Here is a 21236-nt window from a genome sequence, read left to right as displayed (position 1 = left end):
TAATGTTGTTCTTAAACCAGAAAACATGCTATTTACGTTCTCGTTTAAAAACTTTGGTTTGATATAATATGAAAGTTACTTCTATAACATTTCCTGTGCCAAACGTTCTACACAACGCTACCTGTCTGTCTTTAGTAGTAAATATACTATTTACGTATGTGGAGAATTTTCAACAGAATTAATAGGCTATTTTTAACCACGTGGTTAAGCATTTTATTTAACGACAATGTTCCACGTTTATTCATGCATTCGCAATAGGGTGGTAAATTAGGCTTAAATTAATGAAAGCAGTACTGCCGACACGCTTAAAAATGCTAAATTAAGACATTTAACATGTTAAGTTCCTGTAATGTGAGAGCATATCTAGTCGTAGAATTTAGTTATCTATAGACAACCTGTTTATTATATTGTATTAATAAACTGGAGTCGGTAACATTTCGAACGATCACAGTGTGTATTTCTGTCCAGTTGGATATGGTAAGTAAACGTATTAGTGGATCAAAACGTCGTCTAGTTACACTCCCTTCGTTTTAGCAGATTGTCCATAAAACAGGATTTTGTTTTTGGTTACTTCATGTTAACGACGCCTTGGAAGCTTGCAATATTTCCATTATGGGATTTAACGAGAAAATTACGATTACTTATTTAAACAACAAACGATATATCACATATGAAATCAAATGTATTGTGTTTAATAATTTTATTACTAATCATGTAAGTTAGAACCAGATAAAAACACTTAAAATACACCAAAATATTTTAAAACATGGTATACGATCGGGTAGTTTACACGATATCAGTATCCAACTTCACCCGCATAAATAAAGGTATTATTGTTGACAACAACACAAGCAGAAATCCAATTAGAAATTAATAATGGATATCACAATTAATTTAAACGTAACTCAGAAAAACCTTAGAAACATTTATTTCACATGAATATGATAATATTTGATAATAATGCTTTTCACTTCCTGTCTCTGTCTTTCTATGACATCCTCTATTTTAATAAACCTATATTTTTCCTGGTAGGAACCGATCGAAGGATTTGACCCAGAAAAATTTAAAAAAGCTAATCAATTAAAAAAGGTGGGTAATTAAATATATTATTATAATAGTGTTAGTGTTTATAGTGTTAGTACTCTAATCACTTATGATAAGTATACAAACTAAGCTGAGAGTAATTTTTAGACATTTTAAAATGTGAGCTGTGATGACTTACAACGTGTTACCTAGAAAAATACCTTTCTTCTACGTAACACAGTTTAAATTGCTTGGCGAAGGGCTTTTACCCGAAATATTGAAAATAAATATAAAGTTTTTGTCATAGACGTGCGTTTTTACCACTTTTGAACATATTTTATTTTTATTTTATTATTTTTCACATCTTACATACTTTCCTGCTGTGCAAAATTAGGAATAACTATGTGCAAATAACTCTTCGTGTAGTTTTGTGCAAAAATTCTAAAGCAAAAACAAACTGAATATAACGCTTAAAAACATGTGAATGTGATACTGTATTAAGAATATATACGCTGTAAGGAGTGTGTATTAAAAACTTTAATGAGAACAATGTGTGAATAAAATATCACACTGAAAATATGTTACTAAATAAAATGTTGACATAACACTATACTAAGAATATGATGCTTTATGTCGTGAATATAACATTCATTGGAACAGGACAGTATAACTAGCATTATTATGACAATACGAAACGTAGCGATATAAGTAATGTTATTCTGACAGTATAACTTAACTAGCATGCTAAGTAGAGTATGAACTTCATACTATATGAATACCACAGTAATGTTATATATATTCATGAAACACCATGTGAAATGGTTATATGTTGCATTTACTCAATTTATTGTTGTTGACAGAGAAAATGTTATTAGTTTTTAGTTACTTTCAATACAAGCTACTATTTTGTTACTACGAAACCGTCTTCTTACTAATTAAACACGAAACACTACGACAACTATTCCTCGCGACTATATTCATCCTGCCATTACTGTAACACCACAAGTTTGATCAGATCTGGCTAAGCCATGTCCTCAGTCTGTTAAAACATTTGTTTTATACAGATACTTCGTTCGTCATCATTCTTGAGGCAGATTTGAATAAGATATCACTTCTAAGATCTTTCTGCTGATCTGGGATCATTATTCCACAAAATAACAAACATTTTCACTTAGATGATTAAATAATCTCTTTAATGCTACCTAACGTATGTTAATGTATCAGTTACACAGGTCTGCGAATTTAAATTTCATAAAAGTTGTATAGGTTTTGCTACATGTTATAATTTATCTCGGATGAGTTTCCAATTTCTTATGTTACGTATGTTACGTATTACGATTTCAAATTGCCAGAAATTTGAAATTGAACTTACAAGTTAATTGAATGTCGATATGTATTAAATTTATGATATTTGGCAACTTGATTGATGCACACTGATTTTCTTAACACAAATATAGATAAATATACAAATAATTATATAATTGATAATAACGGCTATTACAAATAATGGTTTATATATAAGAGTTTTAAAAATTTACAAACAATACTGAGTGTTTTATCTAGTCTGGAACTGAATCTTTATCGCTGCTTCATTGGCAAACGCAAGTTTTTCAACGCCGAAATTATACAATTATGCGTAGAAATACTAACGTCTGAAGTTAATAATCCTCGAAATCTATAAACGTTCCTGATCAAATATTAGAAGCTTTCTGATTAATAAGTGTTTATCACAATTATAGCTTCCATGTCTTAGTATAGCGACCCAACAATATTAAACTGTCTCTTGGCGAGTCGATTTAAAACTTTTAGAGTGAAGTTCTCGAAGGTCCGGTTGGCAGCAATATTCAAAGAAACGGTAGTGCTTTTGTAAAACATATATTGTTGATTCATACTATCGAGGAACTTCTACAAATTTAAAGAACAGGCGGGACTTGCGCAATATACATTTAACAGTATAAGATACATATATTTCTACAGATGTATTAAACTCAAACAAACATAGCTGTTAAAATAATACTAAATCCATTACCGTTTAAAAAAAGTATTTTTTTCATAATTCAACTACAAAGATTTTTAAAACAATATTCGTTTTTCTATTACGCAATTGTTTTTGCACATTTGGAGGAAAAAAACCTCTTATTTAGATCAAATTATTACTTCGTTTACCACAATAAACATTTTTATTATTATGCTTGTTATGTTTGGGTTCTAGAACGATTGATGAGACTCTCACGTCGCGATTGATCTAGATAAATCTAAAGCCAGTGATTGTCAACATTTTAAGCATAACAAAATGTGACCAGATTTCAATGAAAATTATTTACTAATATAAAAGTACACATGAAGTGTTGTGAAAAAAAAATCTATAGTAATAGATAAATATGGATATCGTTTTCAGATTCAGCGTAGAAGAATTATTGTAAAACGCATATACATTTCAAGATAAAACCATCGCAGGCCTGTGTTTTGTGAAAAATAACGTGCTTCTCCTTCTTGGAGAACCGTTAGTTAAATAATTAGTTTGAACCCAAAATGGGTTATTCTCAACTGTATCTGTGACTGAAGGAAAATAAAGATCGCAGATGAAAATATGTAATTGTGTTTAGTAATTTGCTGAATAGATATATTAATGAAAAACAATGATTATGAAGAATATGTTCTTAATCATTCAATTACTTCTGAAAAAAAAGATCAGATTTGTAGTTTTCATACCACAACAACATCACAAACAAATCTAGACAGAACCGGCAAATATATTTGGTATGTTTGACCATTCTGAATTTGTCACAGTAATTCTCCTTGGAAATGATAGGGAGTGATGAATCAAATTTTCAATTTATCGATATATTTAGATTGAAAATAGTTCAAAACACAGATTTTAACGTTTCTGAAAAATCATCTGTTTGTTAGTAAGTATCATTGTTCAAATGTTCTAAAAATATTGTTTTTGTGCTGGAACATAAGGTTGAGAGCGCTGTTTTATTTGTTTATTTTAACCAAATACTTCAATCAGTTTAAGAAAGGAATATTTGTATTTATTCATTGAGTTTTATATTTTCTGCGTTAAACATATAATACGATTACTAATGGTAAAATATACCATTTTTTTAGGAAAATATAGTTTTGTTTAGACAGTCTCTACGCACAGTTAGAAATATTAAAGAAAGTTAGCTATGATGTATTTAAATCAGACTCAACTAAAATATTTTTTTAAATTTCCATTTTGAAATGTTTTCTGTAATTAAACAACAACATACATTCAGTTTACTTTTAATTTTGTTTCATTTGAAGCTAAATATTTTATTGTCACTGACTACTCGTAGAGAGTTTATCGAAGAAAATAGTAATCTTGTTTGGCTTGACTTGTTTTATTTTAGAGTAAAACCGTACTGGGCTATCTGCTGTGTCCACCACGGGGAATCCAACCCTGGATTTTAGCTTTGTATTTCCACAAACTTACCGTTTCCCTACCGAGGGACTGAAAAGTATAATAAAAACTTGTTATCGATAGGAAATAAAGCTTTCATATCGATTTGGCTAAAACTAAAATTTTAATTATAAATTCAAATTCTCGATATTAAATGTAAAAGAAAAAAGACAATAACACTTTTCCTTCTACGATATTGTAAGAATAAGTTAAATTGCAGTACTTCTCTTCAACAGCACTAAACACTTTAATATTACACTAATAATGTAAATTACTGAAGTTGTTATTAATAAGTGGTTAAAAACCTTGCTATATTAGAGAATATATTAAAAATAAGGAATCAGCTTCAACCACTAAGTACAAAACTGCTTCCAGACTCAATTGTAAAAGTGTGATAAATGTTTATTTCTGGAAAAAATGTACAGGAAGCATACCATAACTCAACAGCTAATACTAGTACTATACTATTACCCAATAATTTCTTTCTCTTTGCAGGCGGTGTCAGATAATACAGGTGGAGATGGTAAGTCATCGATAGTTCTTTACTAATTTTTAAAAACTTTGTACAACATGTTACTCGAAATGAAATGTGAAAGTTGCAGATAACTGTTCTTATAAATTTTAAATATTTATAAAACTATTGTTAATACGTAATTATATTCTTTATCTATCTTATCATGTATTCGCTCATTATTATTCTTAGAGTTATTTATTTAACTATAATATAGGCTAAGAAAAGCATGAAATGTTTTAGTTTAATCATACTTTTGTATTTTATCGAATGAGCACTAAACTGTACAAACGTCGCCAGGATATCTTATTCGTAATGTCATAAATGTCTCATTATTAAAAATGTAGAATTATATCAAAATATCTCATTAATACTATAGAATTTCACCAGACAGTCATTAGTATTAAGAATGACACCAGAATTTATAGTGAATAATATATATAAAAATACACCAAACACTATTATTATAAAAAAATAATTAAACTAGAATATCTCGTTAATAAAAAACGTTGAATTATAACAAAATATAGAAATGCACCAAAATATTTCATTAATAATAAATATAAAATTGTACCAGATCTCGTTAATAATAACTATAGAATTACACTACAATATCTCAGTAATAACATATAAATAATTACACCATAGCATATTACTTATGTAGTGATAGAACCACACCAGAATATCTCATAAACACAAGTAGAGAATTGTACTAAAATATCTCATTAATGATAACTATAAACTTTCGCCAGAATATCTTATTAATAATTAATATGGAATTATTCCAAAACATCCCATTAATTATAAACATAAAATTCCACTACAATATTTTATTATTAATAAATGTAAAATTACACCAATATATGTCATTATTAATTAAAATGGAATAACATATCACTGTTCCAAATATAGAAGTAAATTAGGTCAAGGCATCGTTAAATAGAAGGATTAGTGGGCATCTGTTTGAGCTCTTTACGATTCTTCTATGAACTTGTTTCTTGTGTTTGTATAACTATCATTACGTTTATATACAATTCTCGAGTTTGGGTGTTGAGGTTTTGTTGTGTTTACTTATTCTAGTGGTGGTTTAGTTTCTTATGACTGTGAAGTTGTTCTTGTGCTTGTGTGTTGATGTTCTGTTATGGTTACTTATCCTAGTGATTTGTATGCAAAAACGGCTCGTTTGGGTTGAGAAAATATTTTACATAGAAGAGCGAACAACGTTTCGACCTTCTTCGGTCATCGTCAGGTTCACAAAGAAAGAGGTAACTGACCGGAAGCTGACCACATGTTTGAAAGGGGTTGTGTAACTGTGTGTCGAAATGTAGAGGGCGGTATTAAATGTTTGAATATATAATTTTATTTATTTTATTATATTAATATAGGTATAAAGGCGTTCTTTTATATTGGTTTATTTTGGGTTTACGTTGTTGTATAAGTAAGGCTTCTATAATTTTGCGTTGGTTTATGTTTGTTTCTTTATTTAGTATTTGAGTGTTTTCTATGGTTATGTTGTGTTTATTTGACTTGCAGTGTTCGAAAACGTGTGAAGGTGACTTTTTTATGTTCTTTGAATCTGGTTTCCATTTTTCTACTTGTTTCTCCAATATAGAAGTCGTGGCAGTTATCACATTGTATTTTATAAATAATGTTGGTGTGGTGTTTGTCAGTGTAGTTTTTACATAGTATAGACCTCAGTTTTGTGCCTGGTTTTTGAATAAATTTGGTATTAACTGGAATGTCATATTTTGTTTCTAATTTTTGCCAAATGTTGGTTATTTGTTTGCTGATGTCAGGAATATATGGTATACAGCAGTATATGGTTTCGTGGTTTTTTGATTCGTGAGCTGTATTTACTTTAGTTGGTTGATTTTGCTTTCTGTCTAGGTGTGTGCGTATAATGTTTTCTACGGTTTGTGGAGGAAACTTATTGATGTTGATGAAGTATTGTTTTATTTTGTCTAATTCATCGTTAATTTTATCTGGTGAGCATAGTTTTATGGCTGTGTTTATTTGGTTTCTTAGTATGTTGAGTTTTTGTTTTGTTTCATGTGCTGAGTCCCAAGGAATGTATAGTCCAGTATGGGTGATTTTTCGGTGGATTTCTGTTTTGAATTGTGTGTCAGTTCTTGTAATTTTGAGGTTAAGAAATGATATTTGATTGCTTTCTTCCTGTTCACATGTGAAGTTAATGTTGGGATGTATAGAGTTAATGTGATTGAAAAAAATTAAGTATGTGTTCTGTAGATTTGAATCCCGCAACCGTGTCATCTACATATCTGTACCAGTATAGTGGTGAATGTAATGCTGTGTTAATTGCTTGTGTTTCAACTTGTGTCATAAAAATATTGGCTAGAACTGGTGATACTGGGTTGCCCATGCTTAGGCCATTTGTTTGTATATAGTTTTGGTTGTTGAACATGAAGTTTGTCTTTATCGTGGTGAATTCTATGAGGGTTGCTAACTGGCTACTGGGAATTTCTATAGTTGGGTTAGGGTCTCGGATATAGAGTTCTAAGGCTATCTTGCAGGCTTCAGTGGTTGGAACTTCTGTAAAGAGGGATATAACATCGAAACTGGCCATCAAGGCTTTATGATTAAGTTGATTTAGATTAGACTTGAAATTAAAAGAGTCTTTGATGAATGAGCTGGCTGATGTTACATATTTGGAGAATGCCCATGCTATGTATTTACCAAGATTGTAATTAAACGATTCATATGTGGACATTATTGGTCGTAATGGACAATCTGGTTTATCAGGTTTGAGGATGCCGTATATTTGCGGTGTGCGTGAGTTGGTTTTACGTAGGTAGGAATAAAGTGTTTGTGAAATTGTGTTGGCTTTTTTCATTTTTAGTAGTAATTTGTTCAGTTGCGTCTCGTGTGTCTTTGTTGGATTTGTGTGTATTGGTTTAAATTTGTTCGTGTCTGATAGGATGTTATTCATTTTTTGGATGTATTCATTCGTGTTCATTATAACTATAGCGTTACCTTTATCTGTTTTTAGAATTTTTATGTTTTTGTCTTGTTTTAGGTTTTAATGGAATTAATGTCTCTTTTGTAAGGTTGTTTTTAGTTTTCTGTTTTGTGAAATTATGTTGATGGTTTTGTGAGAAAATTCTTTGAAAAAATCGTTTAAGATGTTGTTTTTAGGTGTTTCTGGAAAATATAAATTTGTAATTTTACCTGGGAAGTTTGGCTGTTGGATGTCAATAAAATTATCTAAGTTGTCTTCTTTCTGTTGGTTGTGTTTGGTTGTTTCCTTGTTTTTTCTTCTCTGTAGAAAGTATCACAAGTCTTCTGGCTAGGTCTTCTAAACATGTTTTGATTTCTATGGTTGGAATGTACCTAGGTGCTATTGCGAAGTTGAGTCCTTTGTTAAGTAGTTGTTTCTCGTCTGTGTTTAATTGACGGTCGGATCTGTTAATTATGAGGTTAGTCAACGGTTTGTCGTTTTGGTGTCTTTTCTGTTGTTTGCATCTTAGTTTTTCTAGTTTTTTGTTGTGGCAGATCTTTTTGTCTCTGTCGTTCTTAGTATTGAACAACAAAAAACAACCTTACAAAAAGAGACATTAATTCCATTCCGAGGTTTATAGTATATCAACTATAGCAAACCAATAAAATATACTGTCTCTTGGCTCGTTGCGTTGGTTACATTTATAGGGGTGAGGAAAATTCCTAGAAATTTCAGCCTGTACAACAATACAGACGATATACTAGTGTTTGTTGATTTTTTACACTACAGAATATTCTGCAACTTTAATGAATGGGTGTAATACAGATTTAACAGTATAGGTTCTATACTGTTTTTATTTACTTCTAAATATAAACTTAACTTAAACAAACATCGATATTAAAATAGATATATTGTGGTAAATTTATCTCAGCTGTTGTTCTTGTGTTTGTATGTTGTTGTTTCGTTGTGTTTGCTTATTCTTCTGGCTCTGTAGTTTCTTACATCAATTTAGTTCTATTGTTTGTGTAGTTAGTTACTCAGGTTTTTTTATTTGCTGTGTTTATGAAATAACGTTTTGTTTTCTTGTATTTGTGAATCTTTTATTTTAGTTTTGATAGATATCCTACGGTTTTCTTAGCTTCGTGTAGTCAATCTTGTATTTGAATGATTAAGTTTGCTTTTGTAAATATTTATGTTTGTACAACTCGTCCTGTGTTTAATTATTCATTTTTGTGTAGATATGTTGTTGTTCGTCAAGCCAACATCATGTATCTAAGCTTTGATTTGTGTATTCAACTTTGTATTATTTCATTATATTTATGTTTGATTGATTTGTCAGAGTCTCCCTGCACTTCCTTAGGTATTTTTTGCATTTATGTAGATTGATATTACCCGCACTTTAAGCTGTGGGTGCATTATAAGAGTGACAGTCAATCCCTTAATGTGGATGGTGGGTAATGGAGTGCCGCTGACAGGCTTTCTTCCCTCTGACAAGTAGTGTAAAAATAACAATGACAGCAGACATCAGAAAGCCATAGCAGCTTTATCATAAAACATAAAAGTATATCTTTACAAGGTTTAAAATGTAGGAAATAATTTATCATCTTTTTGTATGAATGACATAGTTAATTGAGAAAATCACGGGTATTACAGGGAGGTTGCTTTTTTACATTTGTATGCCAAAAGATTCTTTTAGCTTTTTCTAAGACTGTGTTTTAAACTTTGTAATATCGCTATGTAGAGTGGTATTTATATGAAAAAAGTTTAGTTTGTCAGTGTTGATGGAAGTTTAAGGTAAGTATTGTGTGCTAATGTTTTAACTTAAAGTAATTTAACCAGCCTGTGAGAATTCTGACGAAAGGAGACAATTATTCAAAATTCGAGATGCAACTGTGGTATACATGGAATAAAGTAAGTAGAATTATTCATTTATTGTGATAAAAGTAAAGAAAATTGGATTCTAAGGTTATTACATTAGTCTAAGTGGCCTTGTAACAATAAAAAAGGAATTATTCAGAGTTTGATTTTCATAGTTTGACTTGTTTTCAGCATATTATTTTATAAGAGAAGCGTGTGCTGTCCCTTTATTGTCGAATTTATCGCCAACAAGTCACGGACGCTTACTGTAGAAGAATCCTCAGTCCATTTATACTTAAAACCCTGACAGTTTATATGCATACTTCCTACAAACAACTTTTTAGCCAAATTAGTTTTGTGTGTTTATAGGTTTATTTTCATACTATTCTACAAACAACCTGCCTATTTTATTCTTTATTGAGTTCATCTAATTTGATAAGATTAGAATTAAGTGGGACATATTACAATAACATGTGTTTTACATGGTACTTTCTTTCCTATTTTTCTTACATACGTACACACACACACATAATATCGAAAAATTTTCGAAACATTAAAAACAAAATCATACTAGGAAATACGTTTAATATAGTCATGGCTTATTACATGTGCAAGAATAATGTTTAACGCTTTTTTTTACAGCATATATAGATACTACTAATGTGTTATTCCAGTAGGACACTGCCTCTTCATATTGGATCTTTAACATCTACAAAACTCTTGATGAAATATTGTCGTTCGACGGATTGTGCGGCGAGGTACGTTCAGCCACCTCCCGCTTTTTCCGAATATTATGTTTGTTTGTTTGTTTGTTTTGGAAGTTCGCACAAAGCTACTCGAGGGCTATCTGTGCTAGCCGTCCCTAATTTAGCAGTGTAAGACTAGAGGGAAGGCAGCTAGTCATCACCACCCACCGCCAGCTCTTGGGTGAACGTATCCAAGAAGTTTATAAAGGTAACTCCTACAATGTTTAAACACTTACTTGGTAGGAAACTGGGTACAGACTTTACATTTTGCATGTACTCGTGGTGAAGATATTGAACTATAGTGCTGTAAAAAGAAAAGAAAACTCGTGAATTATTGTTGCGTGTGCACCAAACCGTGTGCTTACGTTAAACGATTTTCCCGACATGTTTTTCAACACCTTGCATATCGCCATTTCTTTTTTACAATTGTTTTTAAGTAGTTGCCGTTTAACACATTGGTTAAAATTACAGGGATCTTAATTTCAACTGACGATGTGTTTTGTTACCTAAAATATTATCATTGTCAAAACTGTTACTCTTTAACATGACACAGTTTATCTACGTATACACACAATAGTAAATTTTAAAATACTCGGTACTGGTTATTTTTGTTAAATATGTAGCTAGAACGAAATTATACTTGAAAAGAGTGTTACAAAGATATCGTTAATACTTGTCTTTGGTATTTCTTGTCAAAGTTGTAAACGCCTTGTATTTGTATTTGTTTTGTCTGCCCAAACTATACTATATTCTTTGGACGCTTTAACACCAAATTTTATAATGACAAAGTTTCGACTCATCCGATGATTCACAACACTTTTGTTACTATCTAAACCATAATATTAAAACCATAAAAGAAGTACAATTATTATGGATTACTAGCACACTCTGAATTATATGGAAGTAGAAATGCTATTTAATTCACTTCAATACCTCATTGATATATTTGTCACTGTCGTACGCTAACTGATTAAAGAAGTTATTAGTTTGACCGTAGACTAAGACGCTACTTGAATGTCATTCCGAGTCTCTATTTTCTGGATTCTTTGGCACGAGTTCAATAACGACAGAGCTACGGCAAGATGCAAATGAGCAAAATTTTCTTAAAAGACAGATATAGAACATTGAGTGATACATTTAAATAGTCTGATTATGTCTTTTCAATGTTCCAGCCAAGGGTTCCTGTCTGAGAATTTTTATGGAAATTGCACTTTTAGTACAGCACGTTTGACTTACGCAGAATATTGAAGCGGTTTATTTTTATGACGTTTCTAAAATTATCGTCAGCTGCTTACACTGTTATTTCCGCCATAATATTTAACATCTAAGTAAGAACTAAAATAATTAATGTCTGCTGCCTGCACACAAAAACGTTTCTAAGTTTTGCGCAGTTCCATCTCGGGCATTAATTCAAAATGCTCGTATGTATTCTATTTGTACAAGTATTATTACTTTACTTCTGAATCCTAGTGTGTATTCTATATGTAGATATCCTTATTTTAATTCAGAATGTTGGTATGTATTCTATATGCACAGATATCCGTGTTTTACTTCTGAATGCTGATATATATCCTCTATGTACAAATGCTCTTGCTTTAATTCGGAATGCTGGTAGATATCCTTATTGTAATTCAGAATGCTAGTATGTATTCAATATGTACATATATGGTATTTAACGTTTTCTACACAGTGTACGTTTTTTTGATCAAGCATCAGCTTTTGGCTTGAAATACGTGCATTCGATGGCTTCTGTTTACATCTTGTAATTGTAAGTCCAAAGCCGTATTGCAACCGACAGGTTTTGTAGGCCGGATTCCTTACACTAGGTTTCTGTGATTTGTTGGCAGTAAATTTCAACCACAAGCAAAGAGTAACACAGTCCAATTGTTTTAAAGTAATTTGTTAAAACAAGTCAAATATATACAAAAATGTTCGTTTCATTGTTGGTTATCACAGTTGTATCCAGAGTTTTAAGTAATTATTTCGGTTTCATCAAAGGCCACATAGGCTGGCTCAATTACTTTTGAACACAACTGACCATACGAATTATTTTTCTCTGCTCTGTTACTACAATACAGTCTATAATAACTTCATTATACGCTCTTTCTTGGTAAATTTATAATCACTGAGCCTGGATCTAAATAATAATCTTCCGACACTTATTTATACCTCATAAGAAGACTAGAACATTTCACGCAATACTAGATATTATGATGAAGTAGTACTCAATTGAAACAACTAAAAATTTTCAGAAAGTTTTAGTAATATTATGGCGAATTTAAAATTATATATTAATTTTAATATCTATGTTTGATTCAGTTTAATATATATTTAGAAATGCATGTGACTTATAGTGTTGCGAAAGTCCCGCCTATTTTCTACATTTGTAGAAGGTTCACGAGCGTTAGAGTCAACAATGTACGATATGTGTATGTAAAATACCAGTACTGTTGCCTGAGCTGAAATTTCTAGAGAATCATCTCTCAAGCTTATAAAAGGTAACCAACACAACGCGGAGAGACAGTTTTATATTGTTGGTTTGTTACAGTTAGTATACGATTTACTTCGGAAGCTATAACTGTGATAAACGCTTATAAATCGGAAAACTACAGAACATTTATAGAACAGGAACGTTTATAAATTTCGAACATTACAAACTGTTCAACTTCAGAGAATTAACTTCGGATGTTAGTATTTCTACGAGGACATTATATATCTTTATTGGCAAAAACTTAGCTTGTAAATCACGTGAAGCCAGCCAAGATTAAAGCTAGGTAGCTTCTCATCAAGTGAATTGTACATGGGTGTCAACATAGATTAATTCGTTCATCGTGAACCGTCGATAAAATATTCAGTTCCAGACCAGATAGAAGACTCATTATTGTTTGTAAGTTTGTAAAACGTTTGCATATAAACCATTATTTATGATAACTATTTGTAATAACCGTCATTATAACTTATATTGTTGTTTGTATATTAAAATGAGTTTGTGATAAGAAAGAAAATTGTGTGTAACGATCTTGTTGGCAAATATCATCAATTTGATATATATCGACTTTCAATTAATTTCTAAAATAAAATTAATATTTCTGTCTCATTGAAATCGTAATACGTAACATGATAAATTGGAGACTCGTCAGTGATAAATTATAATATGTAACAATGTCATGTACTTGAAAATTACCCGATATTCATGTAAGAATCTGGTTCGCGAGACTATGCAGTATACTATGATATATGTAAGCTAAACCTTCGACACTTCCCACTTGAACAGAATGAAGCCTCTAAGTGAAAATGATCGCCGCGATATACAAATGTTTTATTCAGCTGAAGAAATGGACTGGCACATAATAGCCAAGGTACAATACTGCATAGCTTAGCTGCTTTAGCTAATATAGGTTTTGGCATGCAATTACAATAGTCACTTTGTGTAGTACTATGCATATATCTGGTTTTTAAGTTACAAAATGTGCATTTAATCCATATTAATATTATCGTACACATAATATTCTAATTCGTTTATATATAGGTGGGTACAACAACAATTTTTACTGTAAATTTTATGTATCTTATAAACTACAATGTTATGTAGTTATATACTGGTCGCCTTTCTGAACTTAGTTAGTATTTATACGAGGACATTAGATATTTTCATCGGCGAAAAATTAGCTTTAGGTCAACCACGTGAGGTCAACCAAGATTAAAGCTAGCTAGTTTCTCATCAAGTGAATTGTACATGGGTGTCAACATAGATTAGTTCGTTCATCGTGAACCGTTGATAAAATATTCAGTTCTAGACCAGATAGAAGACTCTTATATTTTTGTTTTCAGAAACTACTAATGGCACAACTCATTCACCATTTCAGTCTTTCTGTGGTGTTGAATATGTAGCCTGTAAAGTTCACACTATTGAGCTGTATTCTTGTTCCGATGACACTGTTTATATGCAAACTGCTTCAAGCAATGACACCTCTGTTCTTTCTAGACCATCATCACTACGTTAAACAAGAGTAATCATAGATTCATCAAAGATTTGTCATGATATTTTAGTAATTACTCAGCTATGCATTAACATTGACAATTTATTGACGCTAACAAAATCATTTAATGAAAAACGTTAAGCTGTTAGTGATTTATCAAACGCTGAAAAGTATATCTATATCTATAATAATGTGGTACCACAAAGAGTGTTTTCTATCACCTTTACTCATGAGTGCAACCGAAAATAGCCCATTATTATTACATAGCTCAAAATTGGATGACTTTTGTGGTTCTTGTGCTACCCTTCTTTTAGCTCATAGTTCATGTGATAAACTAGTACTTGTCAACAAATCGTTTAACAACTGGGTAAAATTTAATGGTACTCTAAGCAAACATTCTAAGCTTGTTTATCATCGTGATTCTATGCAGGCTGCTGATGCTTGGAAGAAATGCATTGAATATCCATCATCCAATAGAAATGATATTATTGCCAACGGTGCCTTTAAATCATGTATAATTAAGAATAAATATATTCCCCATAAAACTGTTCGTGCCATTTTGCTTTTTGGTATTTCGAGGCGATACCGAAGATGTAAATTTTTTCCTAAAATCATGGTAATTTTCTGGCCTTGCTGAAACATTATGCTGAAAATGATAAAATACCGAGAGCTCATCTGTATCATACTAAGACGATAATGTTACATATTTATCTTTTCGCTCACAAAATGACGTCATTAATGTCATAGGATATGATGTAATTCGAGTAAAAATTATTGATGAAGTAGAAAGGCTGGAATGTATATATATATATATACTCTGTTTTTGCTGATGAAGTGTCTTTTCACAATGTGGAACATTTACAAAGTATGTATTCGCTTTGTAGTTTACAACTATAAAATTAGGGAATAATTTATGGCTTTGAAAGCTATAGAGGGTCAGTGCAATACATATTTTACGTGAAATTATAAAGATATTGACTAATGTTGGATTATTTCTAAATGAATTGCGTGGTCAAAGATAAGATTAGACATCCGCTATGGTTGGGGAAAGATCAGGTGTCCAAACTTATTGCACTGGCCACTTAATCTTGTTCTTTTAAATCCATGTTCAGTTCAAACAATACAAAATTGTATCGATCAAGTTAAAGGAATAACTATTTGGATCAAATGTTCACCTAAATGTGAAGAGCTATTACAGGCAATCTATTAAAAGGACATCCAGCATGGAACAGCTTCGTTATGTCTTCCATCCATTACTCAACATGTGTATTACATATTGGGTTGAAAATACTGAAGGCTGGCAAAGGTTCTGTTTACGTCACCCATTCTTACTTCGCGTATGTGAGGTTATTGTGTATGGAGGTGATGATTTTGAAATGCTTAATGTCAATTAGACTGCTAAAGATAAGAAAAATGCTATTGTTTATCTATAAATACTGGAATTATGTGAATTAATTTTTTGTTTAACAGCTTTACAATGTTTCCTTTACTATTTGAACGAAGCTTTCGTAAATTTACAAGGTCCAAGCCGATACATTGTTTTTAGTATTTCCCTGATAGGACAATGCTGTAAAGAATTGACTTCACTAAGAGTGAACGTAGGTGATTATTCACTTCGTATCTTGAAGGACAGCAGTAATGTTGGAAAGAAATCTAATATTAATGTTAACATGCCACTAGTTAATCAACGACAAGCCCAGCGAGCAAATACAGAACATAGTTCCGCTTAGGATTACTTTAAGTAAACAGTTGACCACATTATCATTACTACTCTTTCCTCCAGATTTGATGCACAGCTTTCGTTCATCTTTGGTACCAAACAGGCTATAGATTTTTACAGGGAAGCTTTGCCAAATCCTGATTTTATAGTGAATAACTTCATCGATAGAAGAAAAGATGGCTTTCTATACCTATCCGGAACAGGTCTCAGATACTGAGTGGTTGCTTAAAAACTACTTCAGTGTACCAGATATGTTACTGAAACTCTTTACCACATTGCCCGTAACTTTGTGTTAATGTGAGCGTTCAGTATCTTTTCTCCACTGGTTGAATAGTTCACTAAGATTTACATAAATCAAAGAAAGAATGACAGTTCTAGCTTTCATACGTAATAATTTATGATACTACTATCAACACTGAAAGTGTATGTAGATTATTTATATTAAATACCCCAGAAGAATGATGCATGCTAACACATTTTTTCACTGGATATTTGTGGATTTTATGTCAGCAGCCATGTAATTGTTTAGGCTATATTTCATGCAAAATTCTTTCCAGAATTAATCTTATAGCACCTATATTTACAAGTTTTCTTGAGGAATGCCTCCAGACCCCTATGGTATTAGCATGTTTTACATGTTGGTTTTGCTTTGCACAATATGTGTTAGCTTTTGATCTCACAAATTAGAACCCCTTTGAAACATTCTGTGTACGGACATGATATGATGTAGCTTTTATACAAATTTCGGGGAGAGAGCCAGTGACCATCTACAGTATAAGGAAAGAACTGAAAAATAGCGTTAACCAACTAATCTTATAGTTATGCTATAAAAATGTTAGATAACATAAAAAGTTACTAATATAATAATTAAAGACAAAAAAATTACAATATGGATTTCTGTTAGCTTAGCCTAGATAAGTAACGTATTTCGTGTCCCTTCTGCACTAATGTGTCATAGTTTTTAGAAGCTTTCATGTTCATAATAGGTGTTATCATAATCATAAAAGCTATGTGTCGGTCGGTCAGTTACGCTTGGTTTTTCTGAGTTTCGAGTTACACGAGTCCAATTCTACTTTTTCTCTTATAACACTTCCTCTTTTGATTGCTCGTTCTCATTTGAGTTGAATTCTATTGCTAATATAGGCGTAAGTGGCTCCTAAATGTCGGCACTTTTTCTGCTATATAAAATTATATCAAGAAAGAAGTTTTTATATCATGGATTTATTCAGCACCGAATGAAATTAATATACAATTTATTAAGTATAAATGGTTTTGAGCCAAGTTCGAGTATTTACAAGAAATGTGGTTTTAAGAGAATTAAAGCAATAATGCAATTAACGTGATAGGAGAATAACTGTGATCAATGAATGTTGAGAGAAGAATCAATGCTGGGAAATATTGCTCATGATGGGCTTTGGTTTTCCAAAGGTAGAAGGCACTTCATTTTTCCTATGTCTTTTTACGGGGGTCAAAGTTGCAAATAACATATTGGAGGGTTCATGTTGTTTTTCCTTCTCTTTGGACAGGCTTTTATACTAATTTATTATACAAGGTAATTGAATACTAACATAATTACTGTCGTAGATTTATTTTAGTGTCTACGTTTGTTTCATTGTAGTTTTCTTTTCAGCCTAGGACGCGTATTGTTGATTGTTTTTTCGAAATTTGTAGAAGATTCTTGAGTGTAAGAATCAACAATACTTGTTTAACGAAGATGCTAGTGTGCTCGATCATTGGTGAATGTTCTAGAGTCACATGTGCTAATATATGAAAATCGACTCGCCAAGAGACAAGTATTATTATTATTATTATTGGTCAGCTACAGTCAGGTCTCGGAAACTATATCTGTAATTATCGCCTATCAATCGGAAACTACAGAATTTGACCAGGAATGTTTGTCAGTCTCGAACATTACAAACCGTTCAACTTCAATGAATTACTTCAGACGTTAGTGTTTGTACGTGGACATTAAATATCATCATCAATAAAAGTCAGCAGTGTGAGGCCAATCAAGCTAGCTAGCTTAAGCTGGATGTGACAATATCAACTCAGAATTAATTTGTTTGTCATGGACCTGGGTCGCCGATAAAATATTCAGTTATAGACCAGATGTAAGATTCAGTATTGCCTGTAAGATTTTAAAATTGTTTTACATAAAACATTATTTGTAACAACTATTAGTAATAATCGTTATTATAAACTGTATTATTATTTTGTTTGTATATTAAAATATATTTGTGTTAAAAAAGAAATTTGTGCTTATAAATCTTCTTGGCAAATACCGTAAATTTGATACATATGAACAATCAATTAACTTTTAAATTCAAATCCAAATATCTGGTTATTTTGAGATAGTAACATGTAATGTACATAACATAATAAATCGGAGCCTCGTCCAAAATAAAGTATAATACGTAACAATGCCTATGAATTAATTTCTATTTCTTCCGTTAAAACATTTGAAAACGTCCCTTATGGGTCAGTATAGTTGCTCAAAATATTATATATTGACTGTTTCAGATTTGTTTAACAGGAAGTCATCTTTGTGCTTTAAAGTAAGATATCCTATTCTAAAATAAATTCAATAATTGTTGTTCTCCTTGAAAAGTTGATTTTATTTATATTAGTTATGAAACAAGATGACGTACAGAGAATGGCTTTTACGTATAAATGTTTGTGCTGCAATTATTGAATAGCTTATTTTCGAAATGTACATGAAAATATAGCAAGCATAAATAATTTTGTACTTCTTCCACAGTGCCCTACTTGAGCCACAACGCCCTCTACAACAATATGTTAAGATTGACAAGTCCGGACGTTGATGAAATACAAGTGAGAAAGAAGTAAGTGAATAAGAGTAGCTTCACCACCACCTCTGTAATTTTTAGTATACTTCTTGACTTGTTAATTGTTTATAAGTACTTGTATTAATTCTACTGTGCTATTTATTAAGCCAACTTATATCAAGAAGTGGAAAGCATATAATTTATATTTTAGGTAAAACATAAAATGTTATCTCTTAAACATATCAGCGAACCAAAACCGAAAAGTAATTTTTACAATATTTATGGCTATTTATAGAGTACAAATTTAATAAACGTTATTATTTTAGAGACCAGTGCATAATTTAATGTGCTACGACAGTTGTATTAAACTTCGTATTATGGCAAGTTATCTATAAAAATCAGAACTAAATATTAACCCTGAAATGAATAAAGCTAAAGGCTAAAGACTTTTGTGGGACGATGAAGTCGAAAACAAATGTAGAGGAAACAGTTACATCACAAAAAAATAGCAAATGTTAAATAGATGATTTAAAGTCCAACCTGAAACGTTGTGAACATTAAAGTATCTATTTAATGTTAGCCTTTTTGTTTGTGTGTGTTATAGGTTTTCCGTTCTTTCGTTTTAATTTAATATGCCAGTCTATCTTGGAGCAGGTAATGCCATAAAACAAAAATTATAATAATCGCAATGTTTTATTATATTAAAAGTAAATATGAATCTACATATAATCGAAATTTATATATAAGTAAAGGAATAATGTATGAACTGAAGCTTCTCAAACACGGTACATTCATTCATCAGTTGGGAACGCTCTCCATTAAAGACATTTTTGACGTATTTTACTGACGTCTCATTGTGTAATATAAAATTATAGTACTAAGTTAAATCGTTATTATATCAAGTAAGGAAGGGATTTATTGTATGGCACCTTTAACATCTTGGAATTTAAAGCAACAACTGTTTTATCTACAATATGTATTTATTGTTCTTAATCATTTGAACTATCACCTGAACAAATTTAATGCTGAAAGAACAATAAATATTTTGCTCCGATGAACTTTAATTGTATTGATTTTTGTTTTGTTTTTAACATTAATTTTCATTTTAGAGAAGACAATGAATTTCTACAGAAACCGAAGCCTCCGAGCTATGATCCCTTTGAACAACAGCTTATATCACGTATAGAACGGGAGTTTACGTTTTGATGTTTCAGAGTCATCAGACGAGTTGCTCCAGACTGGACACACTTTTGACAAAGAATTCTTCTTTATTAGAAAGATATTGATAAATTGATATAAATTTTTACTGTTTATTTGCTTGTATTTCCAAATAAATGGAACGGAGGTTACAGTATATAACCAGATATGTAATATTATATGCAAATATGCTATGGTATTGATGTATAATGTAGTGATTAGTTTTATAAAATTTATTTAATCAAAATGTGAATGAAAAATAACCCTGTATAGATATTAAAATTATATCTTCTGGTTTTCTCATACTAATCGTGGCTCAAATATTAAAATGGAAAAATAATAATAATACTGTACTAAGCTACTATGCAATTCTTTCAAAGTCGTATCAAAGCATACATTACACTTGAGCTGCCACGCAAATAGTATAATGACAAATATAGAAGAAACAACTATGAAGAAAACAATGGGATGTCAGATAACAAACAGATGTTGCTGATAATATTCCCCCCCCCGTATTTTACTACAAAGTTACATATAGCTATGCACGCTTTATCTACAGAGAGAATAAAACTTCCAACTTTAGTGTTGAAAGTCAGTAAACGAATTGCTGGTCTTCCTGAGAACAAGTGTTTACTAGACTTTATCAAACATTGCTTTAATGCTTGCTTGAGTACAAAACAATAATAAATAATGTTGTAGTAGTGTCTTTTGCATAACATTCAATTTTAAATTTCTAATCAGAAGGACACTATAACTTTGTAACAAACTTATTTTATTACATTCAAGCGTACTTTCTAAACTACTGTCACAAGCAACTCACGAATTCTAGCAATTTACCATATCACGCTCACACACATTTTCTTCACACCAAATTTCTAATCTTATCCTTTTTATCATATTACTTCATGTGTAAAAAGTGCAAACCCATCAGTTTTAAGTTATTGATATCGCTAGCACATGTGAAATATTAGTAAGATTCATAAATTCTACTTAACTAGAGTAACACTGACCCCATACTTTTAGTTATAACATA

The 21236-nt window shown here is 31.1% G+C and overlaps 1 protein-coding gene across 5 annotated transcripts in view; it reads left to right on the top strand.

Moving 5' to 3' along the window:
- Window positions 1–20549, top strand: part of LOC143253148 (uncharacterized) — a 101809-nt gene extending 81260 nt beyond the window's left edge. For 3 of the 5 annotated variants that reach the window (XM_076506489.1, XM_076506488.1, XM_076506490.1), the window contains 4 exons: window positions 1033–1089; window positions 4946–4973; window positions 18979–19063; window positions 20116–20549. In XM_076506489.1, the coding sequence (XP_076362604.1) occupies window positions 1033–1089; window positions 4946–4973; window positions 18979–19063; window positions 20116–20212 (267 nt within the window). In that variant the 3' untranslated portion in view covers window positions 20213–20549. Of the gene's footprint in view, window positions 1–1032; window positions 1090–4945; window positions 4974–10416; window positions 10533–18978; window positions 19064–20115 lie in introns of all 5 variants that reach the window. The other 2 variants (XR_013029405.1, XM_076506491.1) reach the window with 2 other exon arrangements.
- Window positions 20550–21236: the final 687 nt, after the last annotated feature.

This window comes from Tachypleus tridentatus, chromosome 6 (genome assembly GCF_004210375.1).
Source record: "Tachypleus tridentatus isolate NWPU-2018 chromosome 6, ASM421037v1, whole genome shotgun sequence".
Taxonomy (NCBI): Eukaryota; Metazoa; Arthropoda; class Merostomata; order Xiphosura; family Limulidae; genus Tachypleus; species Tachypleus tridentatus.
Note: the sequence above shows the minus strand (reverse complement) of the source record. Positions and strands in the feature narration are given on the sequence as shown.